Source organism: Opisthorchis viverrini, assembly GCF_000715545.1.
Source record: "Opisthorchis viverrini unplaced genomic scaffold opera_v5_319, whole genome shotgun sequence".
Lineage (NCBI taxonomy): Eukaryota > Metazoa > Platyhelminthes > Trematoda > Opisthorchiida > Opisthorchiidae > Opisthorchis > Opisthorchis viverrini.
Window position 1 is genome coordinate 70,674 of NW_008751976.1, and position 27,902 is coordinate 98,575.

At 40.1% G+C, this 27,902-nt stretch overlaps 1 protein-coding gene across 1 annotated transcript in view; it reads right to left on the reverse strand.

Annotated features, from left to right (window-relative positions):
* Window positions 1-2,338: 2,338 nt before the first annotated feature.
* The window catches only part of T265_09936 (hypothetical protein), a gene marked incomplete at both ends in the record, with an annotated part of 30,181 nt that continues 4,617 nt past the window's right edge, over window positions 2,339-27,902 (reverse strand). Inside the window, 3 exons of the mRNA XM_009176161.1 lie at window positions 2,339-2,730; window positions 5,321-5,809; window positions 10,874-11,016. Coding sequence (XP_009174425.1) covers window positions 2,478-2,730; window positions 5,321-5,809; window positions 10,874-11,016 — 885 coding nt within the window. The remainder of the gene's footprint in view (window positions 2,731-5,320; window positions 5,810-10,873; window positions 11,017-27,902) is intronic.

A 27,902-nucleotide genomic window follows, 5' to 3' on the forward strand; every position in this document is an offset into this window, starting at 1 on the left:
CACTGTTCACAAGGTTGCTGAAAGCTCACAGACAGCCCACCACTGGGTTCGCCCTTTGTGGGACTCACTGAGAAGTCGCAGCCTCTTAAGTTTCCCTAGAACATGTTTCCTACTGCGCTACTGATGTTGTTCACTTACTTGCAAATCAATTTTTTACTTTCAGAGAACATGTTTCCTACTGCGCTACTGATGTTCACTTACTTGCAAATCAATTTTTTGCCTTTCAGCAACCCTAAGGGCAGTGCGTCTTATCAAGACAGTGTCGCCTCAAATGTTGCAGGAACGAAAACAATGACCCTGTTGGTCACCTTCTCTTTAAAAGTACCATAAACGAGGGGTTTGTTCGAAAGTATTTTGATTGCTCCGAACATCAAATTAATTTGCAAATGGACGCATTTCGCCAATCTTGTACAAAGCGATATCTAAGGAGGACATGAAGGTGACCGAAACTTGATGTTCATCTATCTTCGGAGTCCCAATAAAGGTGAAACCGGCCGTGCACTTTCGAGGTGTTCTAAACAGACTTAGGATAAGACCCTGCAGTCGCAATGAAAAACACACTTATCGATCTTTAAGTCGTCATGACAACGTATCGGTATGTGCAGACAATCCGATTGTACCGAATTGGGGAGATTTAAGCATAAGTAAAGTAGGGTTTTTCTCGTAGTTCACATAAAGTTACACCTTACGTGCAGACTTAAGTCCGACTCACTGGCTATGAGACGCATAGAACCCTACTTTCTGCTCACGTTTTTTTTGGTTGGGTAAGCAAAATAACTAATTTGCTTTTGTCTGAGAATAGTATAACTAAGCGTTGACCAGCGATGATTATTTTATAGGAGTTCCCAGAATCCTTTAACGATATTCTCACTCCTGAATGGTTGTTGGTCGGACTATTCAACTCCATTTATTTGCGTAGATTCCCATAGGAGGGTGCAAAATGACTCTAAAGTTAGGGGTGGGGTTTCGTGAAATTTTCTTAGCTTTATCAATCGGTCTCATTAAATTTTATCTCTTGACAAAAGCTGTAACTAGTCCTTTTTGCTGCTCGAACGGGAAGTAAATCTGCCATGAATACTGCGGATTAAAAAAATTGTCCAGAGAAAAACTTTCTCCTGTAAAAGATTTGCCAGAATTATCTTCGAGCACATCCATAGGATTTTATCTAAATTCGTTTTTCTTCAGGTCCCAGGTCAACTGTGGAGTTTTCCAAAGCCTTTTGTGAAAACTCCCAATCGACAAAAAAATCCCATGGGATTTTCTGTTCCATATTGTTCACACTACTGCTATTCACTACCGAGTTTGTCGGACAAAATAATCAATTGGTTATTTCAACCCAGCTGCTTACTTTTACAGAATGAAGATAGACTGGGTTTCATGAAGGCCATCCGGGTACAGCTATTCTTACTACTGAATAAATGCACTGAAAATTATCCATGGATTACGGTGCATTTACCTCATAAGCTAAATGGACCAAGATGTCACACGCGAACGCCTACGGTGGGTCAGTGGGCCGTGGTCCTGCCTGCTTGGAGACGCAGCAGTTCAAACAGTTCCGACGACTCGCTCCAAACTTCCATTTACATTATTAACAAGTACACATTGCCAAACATGCAGATCTCATTAGAATTGACGAGCAACGGCTTTCTCCGTACACAACCCATAGATTGGAATGAGTTGGAGCTCATGTGGGTTATTTGTTGGCTGAAAGTGAGTAAAAAATCAAACACACTCTTTGAAAAATAAATTTGGTTTTGCGGGAGACTCAACTGAACCCAGCTGGACTCTCGTTTATGATGTTTTCAAGCAGCTGAATGTGCTACACCAGTCTGCCTCATATTCCAGTTGGTGCGATATTCGAGATGTCATAAACGAGGGAATCAGCTGGGTTCCAGGTTTGTCTCCCATCAAACCGAATTGGTTTGAAATGAGTTTATTCCGCCAATTTCGTGAAATTTCAGTTCAAGTAGAGCATAAGGTTGACATAAACTCGAGGACTGCGCCTAAACGATGAGCCCCAAGAAGGGCGAAACTGGTTGTGGGCAGTACAAATACTTTCGGCAAACTTATGAGTAGTTTATTACGAGTAAAGAACGTTTCATAAGTCATTCAGCAAAAGCACCAAAACCATGGTACTTGTAAAACTCTTTTTTATAAAAGATAAAACAATTCCATCCTTAGGGGAAGATACCTTGTGGAAAACCAGTTTTTATGCCTTGAGATATATTCCAGTAGTACTCTCTTACAAAAGAAGACAATTTGCTTAACCAACTACTCACGACAGATCTCTTATTGGAATTTTTCCAGAAAAGACAACTATTAGGGCTTGAAAATCTGGCCTGATTCCAAGTCACAACATCGTTTTTAAAATACATTGAATATGCACGAGTGGACATAAACGGGTGATAATGGTCAACCGAATCGATCTGTGGATGCAATGAGAAAATATTGGAAACCAGAGAGATTTTGAACACTTGTTATGAACCAAACAAATAATCAGTTTGTTCGTGATCCACGTAGCCAGTACGAGATGGATAGTTTCTTTGTTTGACTCGCAGTCTTCCGTTTTCTGCCACTTGTCTGCCTCTCGAATCGCCCGGTGTGCTCCAACTACTAGATGACTGAGTATGTAGACTAGTTTTCATCAAACCATGTTGATCTCCTTGATAACTGTCATAGGTTTGCCATATCGTTCTTGATTTGTAGAATTGTTTTCGACGTTCCGGTAGGCTAGGATAAATAGAATGCGGCAGACATATTAATAGGATTTACGCCCTCATGGAGTGTGGGATTGAGGCTGTAGGACAACGCTGTGTTATGAAAGCTAAATTGGGCAACATAACGCCAGCTGAGTTATGAAAACAGTTACTCTCTGAACTCTTCACAGAGTTAGCGAAACAAAATGTCTGCTTTGTTGTGACGATCCACCCACCGAAATCAGCTTTCAGCCTCCTGCTTGCTCTATTAGGACGGAGGATACTCGCCTTAACTTTTTATGGTTGAACCACATTGGTATTTTTACTTCAATCTTAGTAAAGTTTTCCAGAACTTGAACAATTTGGGCGACTAAATGAAATCCTTATGAGAGCAACAACCCACTATATATACTTATATATACTTAAATATACATATCCAAAAGATGGTTTTCATCGGGTACAAACTATGGCTGAAATGGATTGGATTGAAATATAGTAGCTTGTTATCACAACTGTTTGCTTGGTAACTTAGTTGCTGAGCCCATAGTAGAGCCCCCGGCTAAATGTTTCGTTTAAATTGAACAACATCCGACGGCCATTTTATATTAAATTCTGACAAAAGACCTGAGGTTGGCATGAGGCGTTATAATTGTTGCGGATACACTTTCATAACTGAAGTCTGACATATGAAGGGAGCTGTGGCATAATTCTCCGTCTTCTGGTTGCAGTCCCCCGTCTGGCGTTACCAGTAGGTTGTTGTAGTCAGACTGTAATTTTGATGATAACTCTGGACAATTGTTCCAATCAATCTTCTTCCCTATTAGGCGCTATCTTCTGGCCACTCATCTAACCTGGTGCTATTATTTTTCGCGCCACATGGCAGTTTCTTCAAGGTATTCGCATCGACAGATTGAAAAGAGCCTCTTTTTCCCTTAATCTCACTGACGATTCATGCAGTGTATCAGCAGATGCTTATGTGAAATAGGCAAAAAGACAAGAAGAGGCATGCTTCTTTTGATTTGGTTTGGTTTTCTGTGAGAAGTGTAGAGCATTGTTTGTGGAAGAAGGACGCTAAGATCCTGTACAAAGGAGATCCACTAAGCCGAATATTTTTTGTGTCCTAACAAAGTTTCATCCAATGCCTGGGGCAATCATCGGGCAGTTGTAGCTGAAAAGTTCAGTTCAGATTACCTCTCTGTTGGCCATCTAACAAGCGAGAGCTTGTACGCAGGGCGTATGCCAACAATCAAACTCAAGCAAAAACGCGAATATATGGAACCGCGGTTTTCCATTGTTATGGCACTAAACAAGTGCAAATAGATCGAACATATCTATCAACCTATAAGGATGAATGAAATCCAGTACCAGCAAACCTTGAGCTGAACAAGAAATCAGCAAAACCAAAAAGAAGTGACATCAGACGCAGTGTGCAAGTTAGCAGAATAGAAATGTGCAGCTCCAAACATCAGAAGTGAACGGGCCAAAATAATGAAATCTCTGTAGACTGAAATCGTGAAATTCAACACATAAGCCCATAAAGCTGGCGACAATTCGAGGCATACAGCAGTTAAATCGAAGGTAGCTAAGTTCTAAAAATAAACAATATACGATCAACCATCGAAATCTAAGGGAGCTGGAGCTGGGCGCAACAATGATCACAAATGGACAAACCCAGATCCAAGTGGAATGATTGTGAACAGCCAGCCAGTTTAGATCTTGAAGCTGCTCTCTGCAAACTACAAAACCACTCGACTAACAAGAAGAAATAATTCCCAATCGTCTACTTATAGTGTCTTCCCGAATGGCAATGAAACGTGCGCAAGTTAATTCAAAGCTCGCTGGACAGATCAAAAACCACATTACCGGCTACCGCCTATCACACAGTTCGCATTTACCTCAGACGTTTAGCGGTCTTCATACACATCACGGCCCAGCCTAGTTGACTTCCGTGATCTTATATATATATTTTAGTCTGTAAATATATTTTGAAGGCCAACTTCTTTCTAGCACGTTTACCTAGCTGTTCCCTGGGGCTAATTTATACGAAAGATATTCCCTTACATTTCCCTCACATTCTTCTATCTTACCTAAGTTAATCTCAATCACCAAGGCACTACGAAATATCACGTACTAAATAGTACCACTGAATGCATGAAATAAAGGCATGCTCAATCAGTGGAGTAACAACAATGATTAGGGAAATGTTGTTTAATTCTGCTGACAAAAGGACGTCTTGGGCAATTACACAGTTTAATGAAACCCATAAAAACTTGCCCCAGAAACTAGTTTTATGAGGAATAAACATATGTGAAAGTCTGAGATGAATATTTTCTAGTGACATTTGTGAAATAAATAGTGGAATCATTTCCTTTGCTTACGAACATACAACTAAACTGCATACTGCAAAATGTTTTTATGAGTTTAACAGTAACAGAAAACATGGTATTTGTTCACAAGTCTAGCGAACAAAATGGCTCAACACGTCATAAAGTTGTTTGGATGAGCCAGAGGTAATCTTTAACAATCTCAAAGAACATATTATATGGCATTATTCGGAGTATAAACTAATGTAAACCAGCTAAATCGAATATAAAAAGAATTGGCTAATTTGGCTCTGAGCTCACCCAGAATGATTGTACTCAGGTGTGGCACAAGCTGTGTTGCTCGTCCTTGAAATGTTTTCATACATATTTTGAGCATAATCAAACGACTGTTGCCCAGAATGTCTGAATAGCTGGGTCGCCGCTGCCCGTCTAGGTTTCGAATGAAAATCGCACCGCGGCGAGTTTTGGCCTCTACCTCCAATTGGTTCCTTGCGGCTCATTGGAAGAGAAGTTCGCGACCCAAAGTTCTCGGAATAATCATCAACTGAATCGGTGCTTAATTTTTGTAATTGTCGATTCCCTGAAATGTCATTATCGGAAACCGCAGAACGGTTGCTCCTGGATTGAACGGACAGATCAGAAAGGGGCTTCAGATTATATAGAGCTTCTTTAGGCAAAAGACTTCTTGGTCCACATGCTTTGGCGTCGACTTGAACTAATCCCATTTCCTTGATCACCACTTGTTTTTCAAGTTCGTCCCTCTCCTTTCTGATTTGTTCAAGTTCATTTCTATTCACAGAAGAAGATTTGCTTTGGTACAGTTTCATCGTAAATGTAACGTAAAAGTAAATTTGATAGATACGTCAACAAATTTCTACCAACTGCGACAGATTACACTACACCTGCCACTCAGACACTGATGGTTGACCACGCTTCATTGTGAAGTTAAAAATGTATTTTTCTTAGCACGACTCACTTTTGCTCTGTCCGAAAGTTCATACGGTAGGCGCTCCCTAATTTTAGCCTTTTAGCCGAAGGAAGGAATTGTGATACTTCATAAAGCTGGCTGCGGAAATGGTTCTGTTTGCGCATCTTCAAGTCAATAGCTGCGGTGGGTTTCGACAGTCGTCTTTAAACACGGTTTGCATTTTTTTACATACTAAAGAATAAGCAGCTCTTTTAAGTATTTCGTCACTTTACTGGAGACTTTTGTCTCTACTGCCAAGCACGTTGGCAGTATTGGCTACATTGAAAGAACACAAAGCCATACACTGGATTTTCGGTAGTCTTGATGACATTTCCTTCCGCCTAACGGTCCCACTCAATTCCAGCTGTGCCGTACCGTAAATAAATGTGCTGTACGATCAATCGGTAATATTCTTTGAGGACCGGACATGTATGATTAAATTCAAGAAAAGTGAAACCGGCAGTATTTGTTGAAGAGTTTTAGCAGCCTTTTAAGCTGTGTGCTACATCAGAGAGGTAAACTTCAGTGGCTTGACTATGGTACTAAATGATACATCTGAACATCGTCCTAACAGAGACGTTCAGCTGAGATTCATTTGATGCCCCGTTTACACCAACTCCAGTTACAGCTGAGTGTCTCACCTAAATGACTTACAATTGGAAATTCGAGGACTACGACCATTTGGCTAAACGACAACTGGGTTGTCGAAGCTTTTCTATAGCCTAACAATTAGTATGTGCCGTCACGAAAGTATCTAGAATGTTGTACTTTGTACTGATGTCGTGTAGACGTCTATGATAAAACGATCAAACATAAGATCCGAATCATACAGAATAACTCAGCATTTATCGTTCCATTAACTAGAATTCAATTTGCTAAATGGTATACATGTTACAGCTTCTAATGTTAAGGAGACTACGGTCTAACAAAGTCAAATGTTACCTGTTTCTAGTCGATAGAGCTTTGATCGCTTTGATTTCTTCGTCGCTTTACTTGGTGTTACCCATAGTGGTTGAGTAACGATTTCATCCCAGAACTGACTAAAAGCCAATCGTTTGTGCGCGTTTGATGCATTGTTGTATTTGGCTTCTTAGAATGAATCAACGGATTTATGTGACCGCTTGAGAATTAGAGGCACTTTGTCGCAGACTCTGTTTTATTGTTTCCCAAGTGTAATTAAGCGGGCCTCAAATCGGGTGGCTACTCCAATTACTTTGCCAAATTTCTCTTGATTCAATCCACTACTGCCGAATTGTCAGCCTGCACTTAGCCTTTCATATAGTCTTCAGATGCGGTAGAAGGATGCACCACACTTTTGCCTAATGCAATGTTTTCATCAAATGTGCTACAGCTTCTTATTCGCAAGATCCAAGAAATGGCTAAAACAATTTGTACTGATGACCCATTGTGAGTTGTGCATGATAGACTGCATCGTCCGCTTCATGTTACTGAAAATAATCAACATTTTTCTCATTGTTGTCATCGAGAGATAAGAGCGTTGGTGGGTCCCAAATTGTAATAACTTTGGTTTGGTTCGTCCTTACAAGTAGTGCATCAGTTTTTCTGCTGGAATATGTTGTGAGTACACGGACCTGAAAACGATTAACTTGAAATAACAGAACTTACAGTGCGTCACATTCGCGGATGCAGCAGCTATAATGTCCTTATTTATAGCATACTTTGATATGATCTTTGTGAGTATCGCAAAGATATTGCGATTTCGTTAGATCATACGCTGGTTAGTCGACGGTTAACTGAATTTTCGTTTTTGAAACTTGTGGAAGGTTTGAAAAGAGAATCTGCCCACAATCAAAAGCGGTATGACAAGTTTACTCAAGGCATCTATCACGGACATGCAATGCCAAATGCAGTTTCACAACAAGCATTTAACCCTATTCACTCTACACTAAACATTTTTATATCGGGGGTTTTCTTATGTTCTTATCACAGATCGCTTAAAGATCGGTCACGACATGTGTTGATAGATGTCCGAAATTTGAGTTACTGCCTCAGGTTAGCTATAATGTGAATGAATAGCTAATCGCAACGGGTTCAATTTCACAAAACGAAAATATAACCCACTGTTTTTATCAATAATTAATCGATTATATTCGTCCGTGTTTAGCCAAATAGTGCCGAAACTCTGCTGTGAAGTTTGACACGAACATTATCTTGCCTGCTGATCTAAATTTTCATCAGAGTCTGTTCATATTTCCCTGTCATCCAGGCATGTCAAAACCAGAAATCCCGGTTTTTGTATAGACTGAAATGCGGACTACTGATGCAGTCTCACACACAGGCTCGGTAACAAAAAAGGTTCGCTTCTATCCCGATAGTTGGACTACTGATGCAATCTCACACACAGGCTCGGTAACATAAAAATATCGCTTCTATCCCAGATGATTTAAAACATGTATTGATCTTCTACTTTGATCTGTCATTCCTTGACCTTATTGAAAAGTCAAAAAGAAGCTTGAAGCTTAGTTTGATGCCGAAGATGACTCGAGTTATGAAATATAGCACATTCAAAAATTCTGCATGTTCATAAGATGCCCACAATAACTCTAAGCTAACAATCCCCATTAAATGCACTTTGTTTTTTAAAAGTTGTTATACACACGTTTTGGCTTAGATGAACACCCCCTGTCCGCTCTTGTGCGCCCTTATGGATACCACACTTTCAGCGAGCCCGTGGGACACTAACCTGCATTGGATCACCGTTAGACGATTGTCAGTCTGTGAACATTTCCCGAGATTTGAAAATACATCTTGCATCCACAAGGCTAAATAAGGCCTCGTAGTTGATGTGACACTTGAGAGTTTGTTCGCAAAACAAATTGGGTGGCTTGGGAGTATAAATTATAGAAAAGCCTCAAAATACGCTTGGTGAGGTGCGCTCAACGGGCCTTGGTTTTGTGGCCCATTTTCTCCTACACAAATTGGACCAGTTATTTAGCAAGATCTTTACTGATTGGATAATATCGATCAGCTGGGCCTGTTTAGCTCGGTTAGTGGATTTGGCGCGTGGAAAGTGCGCTACTCCACTACCCATTTATTCATCAGTTGGTACTCCGTGTGGCCTTTCACAAAGACCAAAGACTGCATTTCATGGTTGGAAATCAGAACGTAAGAAACCATTCAAACCAATGACTGTGCCTTTAGCCGGATGTGGACCACTGGTGACTTTGGAATAAGCAATGAAAATTGCCGAAAATCATAGGAAATAATAAAGATAAACCACTGTGTTGCAATTTTACTCGTCGTAACTCTGATTTATATGAACAAATTTCTTGGAAAATTAGGTTATGCCCCCAGAGTGACACTTATAACACTCTAAGCGGTCTTCCTACGTATGTTTTGGAGTTTTTCATGTGAAAGCTTCTCTTGAATGATTGATATATTGCCAAAATGATGTACCAAAAACAAAATGCTTCTCATAAATGCAAATGCACAACAGAATCCTCTATAAAAATCTAGCCGCAATTTTGTTCATAGTACCTTTGTACTTATACTACACTCGACATTTAAGCATAAATCCCGAAAGCTTTCGTTTAATTGACTTTCCTCGGCTAGCCCTCTTATTCTTTGACGTTTCGCTCTCACACTACGCGTTCTGTAGGTGAGCACCATCCTGTTGAATCCAAATGTTGGGTTACGCTTCTACAAACGTGAGCAGCAGAAGAGTGCTTGACGTATCTATAACCGGCGAAAAGTGATAACTTTCGCCTGAGTTTAGTCAAGAAAAACACAACTCGATGACTTTTTGTACGCCAGATTAACCCAAAAGATCGGCTTAGCCTTTAGTCCAACGCGGCGAGCCCTGAACCAACTGAGACTCCCGGTTTTGAGAAATTTTGTCGGCCAGGTATAAATTGCTTGTGTTCGTAAATGAGAAAGTAAATGCAACATCTTATTCCGGAGACCAGGTTCAGAAAGTCAGTTATATTATGAAATCGTGTTTCCAGGATTTTTGTTGTCACGCTTCAGAATCTGGTATTCTTTCATAATTAGATGCGTTGGATAACGTTGTATGTGAGGCATTTCCCAACTTGCCTTCGTTGTGGTCTTTGCACCGCCAGAGGGTTAATATTTTGCCACGGTTTCTATAGGATAACACTCACAGACCAAGCGCAAGTGCATCATACCGAAGCTTACCCATATTATATCAAAATGACGCATCCCAAAGACCATTCTCGTAAGTACTTAATAGAGCAGTGTTGCAGAAACGAGATTGCTCTTGCACAATAAAGCTTTCTATACAGTGGTGTGTAAAGTGGGAGAGTCTGAATTTACCATGTCAGCTTGTTTTCCGACAACTAATAACGCAACGGTGGCGTTTCTATTGTGTCACCAGACATCCAGGAAAAACCAGTTAGAACAAGATCAGGCCGAGGGGGGATAGACTGTCCTCGGATAATATGCGCTAAACACTGTGTTTTGACGCTCTAGCCACCCCATCAATTTAATTTTGTAAACCATGGTCCAACGATTGTGCATTATACGTCAGTAAACTTCGAAAAAATGACAAGGCAAAAAACAGCAGCACTATGAAGTATGTAGACTATCCGGACTTTCATTAGAATGGGTGTAAACTTCAAAACTCACTCTGTTATGAGTGAGTTATGAGTGTTATGAGTGTGTGATCCACTTCAGACTGGTAAACGAATATGTGCGAAACACAAGCACACTCTAAAGACACATAAAGTAAGCCACCCAAGAAAGTCTCAAAAGGGCTTCTTAGGTGGAGGTTACGACACTGTCCTGTCCTTCACTGTGATCACTGAGTATGACGTATCTTACAACGCTGGCCCAGGGATTCGATGTACTGGTTCTTTTTGTAGTAAGAATTTCTTAAGAATAAAACAAAGTAATATAAAATTACTCACCGCATTTGAATGTATTGACGCTGATTGATCGCATCTATTGTTTGCGTCCTCTCCAGAAAGACAATGTGCTTGTACACCCACATTATTTCAACCAGAATTGTGTCATTCAAGGGATTCACAAAACCGGAACTTTTGTCCAGTACCTATTGAAGTAGACGGGTGAAACCAATAAGGAAATCATGATTTATAAAGCTCTTAAAAAGGTCACTTTTTATTATGCGGCAATTTGCGGTAAGGAAATCTCCTTTGCTTTACAAGTCTGAAGCTTGGTTTCCAGCGAATACTATTTCCCCTACCTACCTGTGTTAGTTTTGGGGGGTTGTACTTGCTTACGCTAAGTGTATCCATGCCGGGCTAACCAGGCAGTAAAAATACTTGGGACAAGCCATTCTTCCATAGAACATGCCGCGAGATGACAGTACAAATGAGCCTGCAAGTTCTTGTGCACTATGACATCTAAACTTCGATACATGAAAAAAGGAAGTAGCTTCTCGTCTTATGAAAACATGGTTGAGTTATAAATGTGTCTATTTATCAAGGAGAACACAAGAACAATGCAATATGGTGCAATATAACGCAATACAGTAATGCGGTAACTGAGTTAGCAGCAATCAGTTCAGTTAATACTGAAATCAAGGACGTGGCGTTCTATGAATATCACTGGCTTGAAAATATTCCTCACCTGCAATAGATTTGGCTTGGTTGTTTTTGGGAATCTGCCGAATATTTTAACTTGAAACCTATTGTAGGTTTCAGTTAAATAGGGAAGCTAGAATGTCTTCTAGCAGCTACGTTTGGTTGGATGCCTGGCGCGATTCTTTTAGGTAAAACCTGTGACTATTGTTCGAATAGCTTTGTATAGGAAAAGACCAAGTTAATAACGAATGAATCTTCAGTTTTGTCGTCGGTATGTTACTATTGAACCTATCTGTTTTTATTTCAGTAGTGCACAATCGAATATGTATTTGAGTCACCTCGTTACCTGTGTTTGACGATCTAAGAAATTATTGGTTTCCATACGGTGAATTTTTAAGACAGATTTTATGTATGTTTTACCTGTGATGTTACCTCTGTGATTCATGTGAGAAAAGTTAAAAAGACGTGTCTTGTGTCTAAAGATAGTCACGTTTTGCCATTGCATGCTTATTTTCCTTTTCAAACAAAAGTTTTTGTTTCCTCCAATCTATCCAGGCTTATCTGTATTTGTTAGTTTTGCGTTATTTGCTTAGCTTATCTATCTAGCATCGGAGGGAGACGGTGCCAGTCATTATGGAAAACGTCATCAAATCGCTTTTATGCAAGTCCTAATAAATTAAGTCCGAACCTGTAGAAACGTTATAAATATTTGTCGTCCCCAGAGGCATGATACTAAGAGTGATACTGGTCAGTCTGAAGAACACAAAGAGCACTTGTAGCATTTTCATAATGCCACAAAAATACAGCGTAACAAAACCCGGAGTCTCTGGAATTTCAAGCCATAAAACCCCAGGAAGAAAATATTCATTTTTACAGCTGGCAAAGAGTGCATTTAGGTTGCTCGTTTGAATGGTCTAGACTGGAAGTTAGACGATCGCAATCAGCACTAACCATTCTTACTTGGTCTTAGATGGAGAGACTTGTACACCCAAATGTGCTTCAAACCTTTACCAGTTCTGGAATGAGTCATAGCAACTGGCAGTTCCTGATAGCTGAAACGACAATTTGCAACTGAGTGTATTTCGCTGAAACGACAGCAATTTAGTGAAGGTAAAATTTCATGTTTCAAACTTGGTGTTCCTTTTGGCTGCAGCGGCCAAAATGTAAGAAATTATCCACTTGGATTATCTGATTAAGACAACTCACGTTTCGGCATGCACGCTTCGGCCTGCAAAGCGGAAAGTCCTTCTCCAAGATTGGGTAAGCTGGAACACCAACTTCCTGCTTGCGGATGATCCGATTGAGATAACAAACAAAGTTGTTTATCTGAACAGCTGCATCATTCCTTGTGGTCTCGTCGTAACCTCAGTTTACCCGTGGTATTTTGTAAGATATCTGGAGGTGACCGCATTTTATTCCCATGTGAGTCGATCTTACACCCATCAAGTAAATGTCATTTTGATCCTAGTTTTTCTCATCAGAACAGTGTGATCACTCACTCAGATCACCAGAACCACAGAACTACTTAATTGTAGTAGCATTCCAACCGTATTTTACTTCTATGGAAAGTTTAAAGTTAAAAGACGGCCTACTGAAATAAGGTGTTACACTCCGACATTTTAGTTACCATGGGCAACCTTTTTCAAGGATCTCATATGCGGTTGGAAATGTTGTGTTTTCTGTAAACCAATCTTGCAATAGCACCACAAATTTGCGAGTTTCAGTCGCATACAGAATTATGCATCTAAATTGAACGGGCCATATAATTTTTCCGGAATATACGCATAGCGTAACCTAGCAACACCTGACTTGCATTCACTGGCAGCTCACTGACCCCGCAAATACGAGCGTCTTTTTGTCTGATGCGCAAGAATATATTGTGATGATGTAGGGACAACTGCGGCTATTCACACATCACACAGCCCTAATAATAACAGTTTGTGACAAAAAGCTAGCTTGTTACACAAAATTATTTTGAGACAGATGCAAAAAACCTTTAGCTTGACTGATCTTTTCTCAACACCTCTTGCTGCCAGACAAACGCGGGCACCTAATATAATTTGTTCATTGCCAGAATGAATGTTTGCAAGATGAAAGCAGCTGCCATCATATAGAGATCCAGGCTGTTTTTGACCGGAATGTTTTCTTTCTGTGAAAAATTACCCGTGCTCGCAAGGCAAATGCCGCACAATGCGTGACTTCGGACAACATGAAACCCAACGGGTTGTCCGTCGTCAAACGCCGATTACCTGTTGAAACGCAGAATTCAGCGCATTTTTACACGTGATCAAAGTCAGCTAACAGACCACATCTTGCTGGATCTCAATCAAGCTGAGGCGAGCGTTCTGTTAATTGCATGACAGCAGCTTGGAAAATTAACGGTGGTTTGAGATCTCGCTCAGTGTGCTAGGCAGACCATTGAGCAAAACAGAGCTGGTACAAATCAGTCGCACAAGCATTTCATACGACAATGGAGCTGGAACAAGCTTTTGTTCTGGCGCTGTCTGTGTAAGATATGTTGGCCCTATGTTGAGGAGTGAAGAGGAGTGTGCTCACAACGCATGAGCATGCACATCGCTTCAGCGCAACTTCCGTTGGAGTACGGCCCGTAACGGATAGATGGTTTTTTGGAATTGTGAAGAGCTGTCAATGAGCTGGCATCGAAGAGTGAAATGGGCGGACAGGCCACTCACTTTCACTGATTTTTCTGTGTGGAGTTATGAAGAATTTAACGAGAAGGCGGAAAGTGGCAGTGGGGGAATTGCTCAAAATCTCAAAATCTCGGAGTACGCTGTACAGAAGCTAATAAGTTGGCACTGAATTAAGAGACTTACTAGACTACCGTCAGTATAATTTGAAGAGGTAACGTTATTTCCCAATTGCTTTTTTACGTCAATAGAGGTATGGTTTCCCTCGCAGGTTATGGTGGTTGCGGGATTTTGTAGGGTACATACTCACATGACTCTCGTTTAACAGTCGTCCTCTTGTCCTACCACAGTCATTTCGGTGAGTCTACACTAAAGAGGGGAGGCACTGAACTCGAGTTTCACTCCTATTAAAGCTCTTCAACATCATCAAACTAAACTGAACTGGACTGTAATCGCCCTATCCCTACAGCACAATTAGCCTTCCGTGCTTTACGTCTTCGTAAAACTTGCCGTGTTTCCTCCTAAGCTGTCTAAATAACACAGGACGGATGGGATTTTCCCGGATTTCCTCAAGTTTTTGAAACCCGAACACAGCTGGAGTGCTACATAGATTGCATCCTGTATCGTTGGCAGAAATCCAGGATGCCGTGGCACAAAGGCCTGGTTGCAGTGATCTGACTTAACTGAGGGGCCCCGCGCATGACGGCAATCCAACCGACGAACAAGCGTAATCACCATATAATTTGTTGGTGTTTAGGCACTTCAGAGGCGTAATTTTGTACGGCGTGCGCCGTTGCCTTTTTGTAAAAAAACAAGACTTCCTGGACTAACATTAGTTTGGACTAGGAATCAGAATGGTCCTGTCCTTTTTGGTCAAGCGCCCACACGCCCTGTTGACAGACCTTTAGATTAGAGAGATTAGAGAGCTGACACTAACTAAATTTTCAAGGCAAAATATTCTAGAAATAAAGCTTCTCGTATGCCAACTTTCTAGCATGAATGAATATAGTTTTTGAATATATTTAATGATGTAACCAAGATGTACCAATTACAGTTGTGTAAACCAAAAGTGAAAATTTTTGTAAATAATGGATAGTGTGATGTCAGAGGACAGCTGGGCCTATTGGGTCCCATTCGGTCATGGCCATTACCGTTTCTTCCACAACTTCCCTCACCCAAGTCTTCCTGGTTTACTAAGTTGTCGATTACCCATCCTTTGCTCAGTATCTAAGCTCCGGTCCAGTAAAATAAAAAGACATCATAAGCGTGAGATACAGCTGGGTTCCCGATTAGTCCCTTGCAAAACCACATTTGTTTGCAAACTAAACCCTTATTAGATTCAAGGGATTTGTTTCCACGCTATTATTTGTAACGTCCCAACTCGGTGCCACACTGGACAACAGGCCGCTCTTGTCCAGATTTTATGCTGTCTTTATTTATGTACTTTGTGTCCTCGAATCGCCCCCAGATGACCCAGCTCAACCATACACTCCAAACCGGTGAGGGCGAACGCAGATTTCTCACACAAGGTTGGTCAGTTGTCCGTTCGACTGCAAATTCCAACGAACGCTGGTTCTCATGAAAATTAGCAGCTCTCATTAGTGCTTAGGAAACTACACCAGCGACAAGCACTAATGTTTTTAACAATGAATAGCAAACAGTCTTCAAAATTCGTCCTTCATTTCATTCACGGAAACGTTATGAACAATGGGTTTACCACCATAAACAACAGCTCATCTTATCCCAATCAACCCAAACTCTGGAAGAACCCAATGAGCTCGGGTGTAAGGTTGACATCTTTCCGCTATCGGCGACGACAAGCGTGCAATTTCATCGCCTCAGTGCATCAAAATACTTGGTCCGGATTTTTGCATCCCGCATTCTTCAAAGAATTAGGAAAGTTGCCTGTGACCAACCTGAGAAGCCTATACAAAAACATCTCGAATTCTGAATCACTGACCCAATTGAGCATTTGAACCGTAATTTTTATACTTTAAAAGATTGCGACAACATCGTGTAAAGACTGCTGGGGCCTTGGTCTAGCACACCTAGACTCCAAGTTGCACACCAAAATTATTCTGCGCAGACTGATCCGTCATTGGTGGCTTGGGTTTGCCAGAATAAAATTGGTCTTACCCTGACCAGGACTGCATCAATCATGGCTTTACCTTTCGACAAGCGACGCAACTAAGCCACGCGTGCCGCGGACATAGATGATCAACATTCTCGATCTCATATATGCTTTTGGCTCCGGCGGTCTTCAGAAACTGTCGCAGCATCTGACAATGAATGGCGTACGTGCCTATGGCAAATTGTCTCTCGAGTTTCCATATCCAGTGGTGAAAGTTTAATGTTCCTTTGTCCTCCTTCCTCTTTAACTTCGTAATCGGTATGCTGCGTGAATCATCTTTGCCTACCTATGACAAAACGAAGATCGAAATATTTCATGGGTTTCACTCACGGCCATTAAGTATGCCAGCAGTACTGCTTCTTTTACGGCAGACCATTTAGAACCACTAACTACTTCAAATAATTTGAATGGTTTTCCTGCATAATTTGATATTCGATTTGCACCTAGAAATCGCGAAGTGCTAGTGCAAGATTTGCTTGTGCTTTCAGTTGACTTTTGACGTGACAGATAAGCCCGTCTGTCTTGGGAGATAAGTCCGAGCAGTGAACAGAGTTAGAGCATTTAGAACAACTGAGCTTCGGTTCATGGTTTCAGCAAAAAGAAATTGAACTTTATTGAATAACATGCTCATCTTAACAATGCGTTGCATTATTGGCTGTTGATCAGGTGGCTGTTGATCTGATCGCCGAGCATGGCAATTGGCTTGCAAACGTTTTGTCACCGTACGAGGACACACTATCAGTGCACGGTTGGGTGGGTACTTCTTCCTTGCCTGCGTGCGTTTATATAGCTTCGGAGGCTATCTGTTATATTCTGACGTGATTGGCTATTTGAAGTGTTACGAATTTAGTTTGCATGTCCATTGCCAAGCTCGACAAACAGATCAACCGCCACCTGATAAACAACCAATAAACTCACCGAACTACCAAGGCTATTTGAAGTGTTACGAATTTAGTTTGCATGTCCATTGCCAAGCTCGACAAACAGATCAACCGCCACCTGATAAACAACCAATAAACTCACCCGAACTACCAATATTTCAACACACTACCAAGGATTTGCACTATACTTTGCCTTGCTAACCAAAGAAAACCCCAAAACCATTGAACAAAATCGACTACTCCACTTAATCTTCAGCGCGTGTACAACCTGATTTAACTAAAGAAGCACACTTTTCCAATAAGTTCCGACATTACCGTGTTGTTTGGCTTCCCTGAATGCATGAATCAAGTGTATTTGCTTAGTCAGTTCTAATGTTCTAAACATGACCGATGAAATGCAATTTTATTATAATTTCAACAGTCGGACATCCTTGACCAATAAAGAGTAGAAGGTCGACGGCATTTGGTTAATTCTAGTAAAATACGGCAGTTTTTCACAACTATTGCCTGCCAGAATAATTCAGCGAGAGCTCCACGTAGGAAAGAGAGACCAACTCACCTATCTACTCAACCAGAAGAGATTGTAATTTTTCTGGGTCACAGAAAGCTATACACGCATCACTAATCCTGTGACGCGATTCTCTCTCATTTGATTTTACATCTAATAATGGGTGAGAGATATCAAGAGTTGTTAAAATCAAGACATAGTAATTAATGCATGCAAAGGCTCAGATGACGTTTTAGTTGGTTCTTCTTATTTGAAGCTCATCGGTATTAGGCTTACTAAACTATACGTCCCTAGTGTTTGGTAGAGGTGGCCAAATTTACACTCGGTTTGGAGAAAAAACACTGTAGACCCAATGTGCTCAAAAATGAGGTCGTAGCTGAAGAGTAAGCTGAACCTCGCAATTGTTTTGAATGAAAATTCGATGCTGATTCCGTACTTCCTTTTACACATATGGTTATTACTTTTTGACGTAGCGTGGAAGCAGTTATTTTCACATCACTGATGAAGTGTGTTTGTGACAGTCGATTTGAATCAAATGGGTGCTACTTAGTCAGGCGCACGTGAATCGCTTAGCGAAATAAATCCAGCTTCTCCATTCAACAGGTTCACAAACCTCCTACTTGAACCTGATACATGTAATTTAATCTCACTAGGTATGGTTATCCAGCTCTCCGAGGGGCAGCTTCCTATAGTCACGAGCGGGCCTTAAAGTATATCTACTTCTACTACTAGCTTCCACTAGCAGTGCAAACCTTACAAGAGCAGACTTCGAGGAAGGGTAAGTAGCATCAAGCTCATACACCCCTTTCACCTGGACTAGGATTTAGTTGATGAAGTCTTTGTACTAGGTATGCAGGTGTTCTGCTGATATGAGCTGTGACCTTCACTGGTGGTTTTGGAATGCGACCTGTGTTGCAGCCGTGTATATAACCTGCTGACTGTGTAGTCCACCTGTGCCCGTAAAAGAAGCCGTCGATTGGCGTATTTTAGACCAGCCAAGACATTTTTTAGACTTGCGAATACAGGGTGGAAAATAAGCGACACACAATTTTCCATTCAATTATGTTGGAAATTCGATGATGAATCCCTTCGATTAATGATTTACATCACTATGTGTGCATCTGTTTTAAGTGAATGAAAGTTTCATTCATGCGATATTTGTGTTTGATTAGTGCGATGTGCTGTTCGCCTCATTTGGCGGTAATAAGACCAAGTCATATTTTGCTACAGAAATTGACTGGTTTCATCATCCTTACACTTCTGTTAGCATGTCTTTCTGGCCAGAAGTACCAACAGACGAATACTCTACATCTGATTAACAGACTGCAGGGCAACGGAGATGCGCATCGAAATGGTCATCTGCATCGGATTTCCTGTAAACAACCAACTCAGTTTTGAGTTCACTATCAAAGCGCAATGAGCTCTGATAATTGTGCAGGCCATCTGGGGTGGTTGGTACTGTTTGGCAGGTAACTTTTTAAAAATTTACTATGATAGCTAGCTGAAGGCACCAGGGATTAGATACTCATTGTTCCCTTGACTGCCTCAGATGCCATCATGGGCCAGAAATCCCCCTTCATTATTAAATGGAGCTACATGCTTAGAATTGCAGGGTTTGTCAACTGACGCGCTTAGCATGGTATTAAATCTCTGTCTTATTTTGAATGGGGCCAAAGTATAAAACTCTGGATGAAACCTTCGGGAGGAGGGGCAGCTGATAATCTACCTCATGCAGGAAAGTCCCTCCAAATGAGATTACGTATTCATCAGGACGAATGAATCTCACACATTTGATAATGGATCCAGGATCTAGAACCTGAGATCGCTTATCCACCTAGTTGATCCTTCGAGACTTTTGGTTGTAGTTTTAAACCTTTCTACTATCTGATATAATTCGTCTAACAGAATTTATTCTAAAAATATCGATTTCAAACTTACTCGTTGGTGTTTTTGACGCTGTTGATCTGTAAATCATGTCGTAACAAATCAATTCGTTTTTTACCGTAGTTTTTATCACTTCTGAAGTGTTTCTTGGGGGATAACGGTTGGTACCTACAGTGAGCATGGTAGATTTGTGTTCGTTCCTCATTATTGGGTGAACGCTCTTCTAAATGGTTGGATGCCTCATCAGTGTTCCTACTACTGTAATTACTACACTGCAACCGTTGGACCAAAAGTTTGTGGACGCGTAACGCATCCAGACAGTCTCTGTGTGGTCTTCTACTCGCACACTGTTAATTATTTTGTATAAGTTACACACTCAGTACTAACTGGCTATAAATGTTAAAAAGTGCTGAAAGATCCAATTGTTCCACTCAACATTGACACCTGAGTGACACAATCTTGGCTCATTAACATTCCACCGGGTTTCGAATACAGTTAGCACAGAATTGTGTACGTTGTGACAAGATGGCTGAGTTCTATGGACAGTTCACGGTCCGCTGAACATCGGCTTACGCAGATGCATGAGTTCAGTAGATTTCGCTGTAGCCTACACTTAGTGGGATAAAAAACCCATTAGTAATCTCCATTTTTTTAAGTAAAGATAACTCCAGGTCACAAAACCTCATCTCAGATCGTTCTTGGCGTATCGATTCGATCTCCAAAATGAATTAGGACTGAAATAAACCTACCTCAATTTCAAATAAAAAAGTATCCGAAAAAGTAAGGTGACTGAAAGGCCCATGGTGTCAGTTAACATGACCGGACGCGCTCCTTGTACGCAGCTTTAGAGACCTAATCTGGGCAGGCGGTTGGTTTTTGGTACATCTGGTAGTTGCATAAATAAATTGTACAGAAGCTCATCATTAAAAACCAGACAGATTACCATACCGATCCATAGGCAACACACTTTCAGTGGATCAAAATAGTGGCACAAACTTTGTATACAGCCGACAGCAGTATCTACGCCTTTAGGCCCGGACAAAGGTGGCAGCAAGTGTCAAAGACAGTCGGTTAAAAGTGAAAAGGAGTTGTCAGCGTTGGTCAATTGTTCCATTTTTCATGGAAAACAGCCCATAGTAGATAGCACTCACCGATAGCTGGATAGTGAAGTGAGAAGTCACACATGGTACTTCATTCACCAGGCCAATAGACAAGATGCTTCTGTTCCACCGGAGTGTACCCACTTTGAATGTTCTATTCCATCAAGAGAACAAGCACAACTCAGCTGGTTTCTAACAGGCTAAACTACTGAACAATGATTTGGGCTATTCGACAATCCACCATGTGCAAAAAATAACCAAAGCTATATGAGAAATTGTGGCAGGTGCAACATTGAATAAACCATGGGTCTCATTTTTGTCCACTTCCGTACAGACACATTATTTTACCGCCTAAGAGGCAGAGCTAAACGTAAGACGTTTGTATTTTGACTCGTTAGTCGTCGAACAAGTAGTCTTAGATGAAGAACTGAGTCAGCTTCGCTCGTTCAGGGCGCCTTATTTACAGCCACTGTAATTTTGATTTTGGTGCATTTATGTAAGACGTCGAAACTCAAGGGCATAGACCAGCCTAAATGACCGAACAAACAAACACATATTTTGGAGGACTAATGACTGAGGAAATGTTTTCGCTTTTTGCTATGAGTTATCTGAGTGTAGCTGTGATATATATATGGGACCAAAAGGCCTACGTGCCACCCTTCGTCCCAAAATATAAGCGACGAAACGTCTATCCACATTCCACGGAGTGTTAAGTGTAGACAGTGCGTGTGACGTCTCCTCGGTTTGTTCGAGGCTTTTACGCGTGATCAGATATGTATCACTATCGAGACGTGACTGTGCGTCCAATGACTAAAATGCATAAAGCTTGAAAACATAAACAGGGAAAACTAGTTAGTGGATATATAGTACCAAATATAATCAGACAGTCTTCATGTTATGCCTGATTGTTCTCGTTACGACGTCCAGTGCGTGGTCTTTCGTACACGTAGTAAGCGAGTGATGAACGCGAACTTTAGTACCTTTCTAAAGTCAGGTTCAGGCGAAATTCATAAGACTTTTCCGCTGAATTACAATGTCACACAATAAAGTATAGAGTAGTAAAGTTACTCCACATTACTGACCGAATAACCCATTTATGAAAAAATATCCGAATGAGTTATTTGGGTTTTAGCGCATAAGATTCATTCAACCTGTTATTTTTCCTGCACACTCTCTAGACTGGTCAAAAAAACATCAGGAAATAGCTACCAAGTATTCAGATCTCTATGAGTACCGTAGTTACTCCCAAAATTCCAGACAATGAAACGAACATATAGGGGAAGAAAGTCCAAGACTGACCGACTCCCTAGCCTGGTTGAGCTCTCCTAACACAGCATTCACAACCCGATATCGTTAGGAACAAATTTAACCCAGAATATATAAGGTTGAGATTTGTACCTACAGGAGCTGCGAAGCGTGATCGTTTTACAAACGAAGAGTTTACGGCGCACTGTAAATCATCCCGACTAACTAACGTATAGTCTGACCTGTCCAATAAGCTGATGGCAATCGTAAGACAGCTTTGTGACCTTTCGCTGTATCCCTTTCATGTAGTGAAATGCATATTTAAATATGTACGTTCATAAATCTGTAAAGAGGCAGTGAAATGGAACATGAGTACTTTTGTTTGTTTATATCTTATAATGGCCTGGAAATCCGACAGATGTTCGACTCAGTGTTTAACTGAGATTAGTTCAGGTAGTGTATTATCACAGGCAGGTAGGTAAACAAGCACTATTTCTATTGCACCCTGATTGTTTTGTAGGTTAAATCTATTTATGTTTGAAACACGGCTGCACAGGACTTGATAAGTGACATAGCAGATGATTAGCAAGAAATGTTTTGTGGTTTTGATGAACCAGATCTACACAAGACACTCTTCTGTCGATCACAAACCTATTTGGTCAATCGTTCAGCTCACAAAACTGTCAAGTATGATTGTGTTCATTAGTGAAACGTGCGACTTCAGTGATATGGTTACTTAATTTTATGCATATGAAGAACGATGTTGCATTTGCAGACATTTGCAGAAAAACATTTAAAAAATCTGCTGAGATGCGCGGTTTTACTTCAACAAACAAAACTATAAAAATAATATTTTCGACGTCCAGTAGGTGCCACTGAACCTCAGACTCCCATCTGATTTCTCACTCGTCCGTCGAATTAAACTTAGAATGAAGGCTTTTCATGTGCGTTAAAATCAAACTATTCATCCTTGTCAAGAGCTAGTACAGAAATCAAACCCGAGGGAGCGCTGGAGAATTTTCGCTGATAGATACCTTTGGCTTTTAACGTTCAAACTTTTCTTTAGGAACAGTAAAAATTATGACGCTTGACAAGACAACAAATCCTCTTCTCTCAAGGGTAATATTCTTTACGGGATGGCATATTTATGGGACAGAGAGGAAACAAAACAAGCAGCACTTTTTTCAAAGCAGATTATTCAATTCGAATCAATTTATTCTTGAAAAACCACTAGCCCTTAGGAAGAGATCACCTAAAATCACTGTTCAGAATATTTACAGTGCACAGAAAGCAATAAATTTATGGTTCCGAAAACAGCTCACCAATTTTCTAAGACAAAAAAAAACTTTTCAAATTGTAGACGAAAACAGAGCCAACATTTCCAAGACAGTTTAGGTTTGTAATGACTTTACGCAGAAAAGACAAACTCATATATACCATCAATAACTAATGCTCCAGGGTAAAGCGAATCGCCGGGAAAAAGAATGACGTGAACAAGAAAACCGCATCGGTTATTTGAAACAACTCGGATCGGAACCTCTTCTGAGGAGTAGTCTACTAAGTTATCAAATGAAAGTCAGATATATCTGTTAGACGTACCCGCGCCTTAAGAACAGTATTAGGGGATCAGATGGGGAAAACTGTATGAAATCTATTCAAGCTCACATCTGACACTACCAAAAATAAATATGTTGCATTTAGCTTTACGGTCGAGTTAGACAGTTCTTTCTAGTGCTTAGATAGCAACACAAAACGAATGGTAGCGCCCTGTGTAGTGCGCACACTGTCCATAATTTCTTAGACCCAGCCGGTTGTAGGATATAAGAACGATCAATTTAAGATTTTCCACAAAAACCAAGGGTTGACCTCGTTGGTCCTTGCTGATTTTTAGTACATGACAAGACTTTGCTAATGCAAAATTTTATTCAGTCTTATTTGTCCAGCTTTGTTTCCCTTTTGCAAGCAACAACCCATTAACCGTAAGAGCAAAATATCCCACTTTTCGCAATTTAGCCTGTAGTCCTACTATTAATCCATGCTGTTTGCAGAACAGATTATGCTCATTACTCAACACAGCGAATGAATCCACAACCCATAACAACCAAATCTGGCGTCTTTCTGTTCAAATTTGGAGAGAGCACAGAAGAAGGATATGTCAGTAGAGGATTTTGTAGAGGGACAGCTCGTTTATCTAAGCATCAGTAGTGTGTTTTGCATTAGAGAAAAGAAACACAAAACGGACTGGCTTACAAAAAGCAGAATTGAAGATTAAAAGCATTCAAACAAGCTGTAAAGATGATAACATTAGAGAAAATTTACCAATGACTGTAGGGTGTAGAATGCTTTGCCTGACGATTCTAGCCTAAGGAAAAAAAGAACGAAAAAATTCTTTAGGTTGATCACTGGGCTTCCAAAAGACAAGAAAAAGTGACCGAAATTTTCAATCATTTCGCCATATCAGTTGAATCTTGGTTCTTGGTACTTGTCTGTTTTGCGTTTTTCATCTCCCGTTTAATGCATTTTTGAAACTGTGGCTGACTTATCCTCAGTGATAGGGTTCTAAGACTAAACAATCTACTAAGAGTTACAGTTAACTGATAGGTTTCATGTTCAAATCAGGAGGAAACATTCTGCCACCTGGAGAACTACAGGCGACTGGTCCGCTATTGTATCATTCTAGTCGTGCATTTTTTCCGAAAAAATGGAAAAGATGGTTATCAAAAGATACCAAGAAAACATTACAATATAGAGACCAAAAAATGCATATCTTATCTACACAATAACTATTATGGCCTTGATAAACCATGAAAAGGCTATATGGTATCCAGACTTAGATTGAAAATATCTGGTATGTATAAATCCAAATCGGGAAAGTAAATTGTAAAGTTTCACGAACGCCTTGTCACTTTCGTTTATCTAATGTCGATTTTCGCTACATTTGGTTGTCACTGCTTCCTAAGCGAGATGATGTACTGACAAGGAAACTGCCGTATTCGAAATATTTTCACGGCATTAGCAGTACGCACTTTGCTGTTCTATTATTTGTTGTTTTCACTAAATCTGAGAGTAAAACTTATTGGTCTCGTCACATTAATCAACACAGATTACTTTTAAGGTTTTGTGCTGAACTTTTTCTGACTACTTGGTGAAACTTACATCATTTTCAAAGACGTCCAGAGTGTAGTTATGTTATTATAAATAAGGTTTCCTTCAAAAGCTTCTCCTTTTTGACTGCAGTAAAATGAAATTGTACAGAATTAACCAGAATGAAGAAATATTTCTGCTTTTAACTCAGTCCCAGTTTCTAGGATTAAAGGACTTTTTGAGTAAACTCAGTGAATCAGTGGAATCATGGTGAACAAATGCATTGGCTCAAATGAGAAGTCTACCACAGCATGCAAATAAGTTGTTTTCCTTGACAGAGTCTGAGCACCGTTTCCATCTGCCGACGATCATTAGGTTCATCTTCAGGAAATACATAATGTAAAGACTGGTTCATTCCCAGACTGCCGTCGAGGTGATGACTAAAACGTGCCAGAAACCATGGTTGCCAAACCCAGTTACCGACAAAATTTTGAAAAATTTATTTTTTTAAACGTAATGCGAAAAAATCCGTATCTCGTGGGCTGGTTTATGAGTTCCGAATCCATCAAATTTGCTCCTTGGTCGAAAAATACGTGTATGGCAACAATCGAGCCGCTTTTCAGAAAACCTAGCTGGAATAGAGAATAACCCTAAAATGCGGAGTGTGTTTAATCACTTTTTGAACGCGGTAAAAAATACGCTTTGTTTCCAGGTCGACGCATTTGAATGAGAGAAGGTTTGCCTAAACTTCGATTCATGTATCTATTGACTGCAATCAAAAAATTCCTTTCAACATATAAATATGTATTTTTGCCTACTTTTGCTCTAGGAACCTCTATCCTTTTGGTTTAGTATTTCGTATTTATTATCTATGCTTCTGAGAAAAATTGAATAACTCATTCTGTTCGTTCTGGGCTTTTATCAAGAGTTATGGACACCGCCTTCATCCTCCAGATTGCCTGCCGTCTGATCATCGGATTTCTTATGGTGGTATGCAATTTCCCTTGTTCAACGCTACTTTCGCTTCAGTTCATTACATTTAGTTGAGCTGTATTACCTCCAAAATAAACTTTTCACTAAAAAATGCACTTAATCAAGCGGATTTTTTTCTTTTAAATGCTCTGTTGAAGTATTTTAGCATGATCTAAAAAAGACTTGCAGGCAATTTTCAAAGCTAACTCAACCATTGTGCGTGAAATTTACGTCCGTCTTCTCAAGCTATGCTGCAGGCTATATGCTGCTTTTTCTAAGGTTTTCGGAAAAATCAGCAAAATACTCTAGAGTAGTTAACCATACATTCCCAACAATTACGTGCCCTTATTGTATCCGTATCTCACATCCACAGAGTGCTCGACTCGGAGTGTGTGTGTGCAGATTATTTATAATGCGCATGCTTTCTTGTGTAAACTAGCAAGTAAAAATGACGGTTTGTAGGTGAATCGGGTGTTTATAGCCGATGGAATGTTTAGTGGATTTGAATATAGAGACTAATGATTTACTAATCATATGCAAGTACCACCACAAAATGACATCGCAAAGATAGGAAACGTACAGAATTTCTGATTATGTTGTCGCCTTTCACTTACCTTGATTTGCGAGTAATAGGAAAGTCCTAAAAACTGTGCTCATGAACTAAAACTGAGAATTCAGGAGTTTCAGGATAATACGTTTAAAACATTGCATAAATAATTTTACTCAAATATGCCGAGATTCTTTTTTATTTAATGACAAACCAATATGGACTTCTTATGGACCTCGAATTTCTAAGGTTTTCGGAAAAATCAGCAAAATACTCTAGAGTAGTTAACCATACATTCCCAACAATTACGTGCCCTTATTGTATCCGTATCTCACATCCACAGAGTGCTCGACTCGGAGTGTGTGTGTGCAGATTATTTATAATGCGCATGCTTTCTTGTGTAAACTAGCAAGTAAAAATGACGGTTTGTAGGTGAATCGGGTGTTTATAGCCGATGGAATGTTTAGTGGATTTGAATATAGAGACTAATGATTTACTAATCATATGCAAGTACCACCACAAAATGACATCGCAAAGATAGGAAACGTACAGAATTTCTGATTGTGTTGTCGCCTTTCACTTACCTTGATTTGCGAGTAATAGGAAAGTCCTAAAAACTGTGCTCATGAACTAAAACTGAGAATTCAGGAGTTTCAGGATAATACGTTTAAAACATTGCATAAATAATTTTACTCAAATATGCCGAGATTCTTTTTTATTTAATGACAAACCAATATGGACTTTTTATGGACCTCGAAACCATTGATTTGTTTTTCTAGTTTTTTTCTTACAGGACTAATCGCATAGACCGATTCATGAAGTATACATTCAACTGGGAGCCCAATCGGGTTGTCGCCATTATAAGTGTTGTGAGTGCAAGCCTAACACACTCCTGGCAGCCACTCACAGACGAAAGGTTTAGTCTTCAACCAATATCTGATGATAAATTTCCAATGCCGAAAATATCTGTATAATCCTCCTTTGTCTTTTGAAATAAACCACGTTTATTTTCAGGTCAAAATCTTGGCGGAAATAACAAGAGAAATCTTTTCTTTAAGCGTATAGTAATTTTCTTGATGATAAACGAAGGCTATGGCTGCTGTCACGCCGACGAAATCGTCAAAACCGTGCAAATAGATAACGATTATTCCAGAAATGAATAATGATACCGCCTGCCTTCTTTTCGGCACGATCTAAACTAAGTCACATTTCCCGTCACCCATATTCTGAATGCCTGACTTAAAAGCAAGATATCATTGTACACCAGCGTTTCCAAAGTTTGGATACCGACGCTAATATTGAAAACCATTACCAATATAGTTCTTGGGGCAAAAATATTACAAAAAGCTTATGAGTCTATTTCCGGCTGCTATAGAAAATGCAACACTGAAAA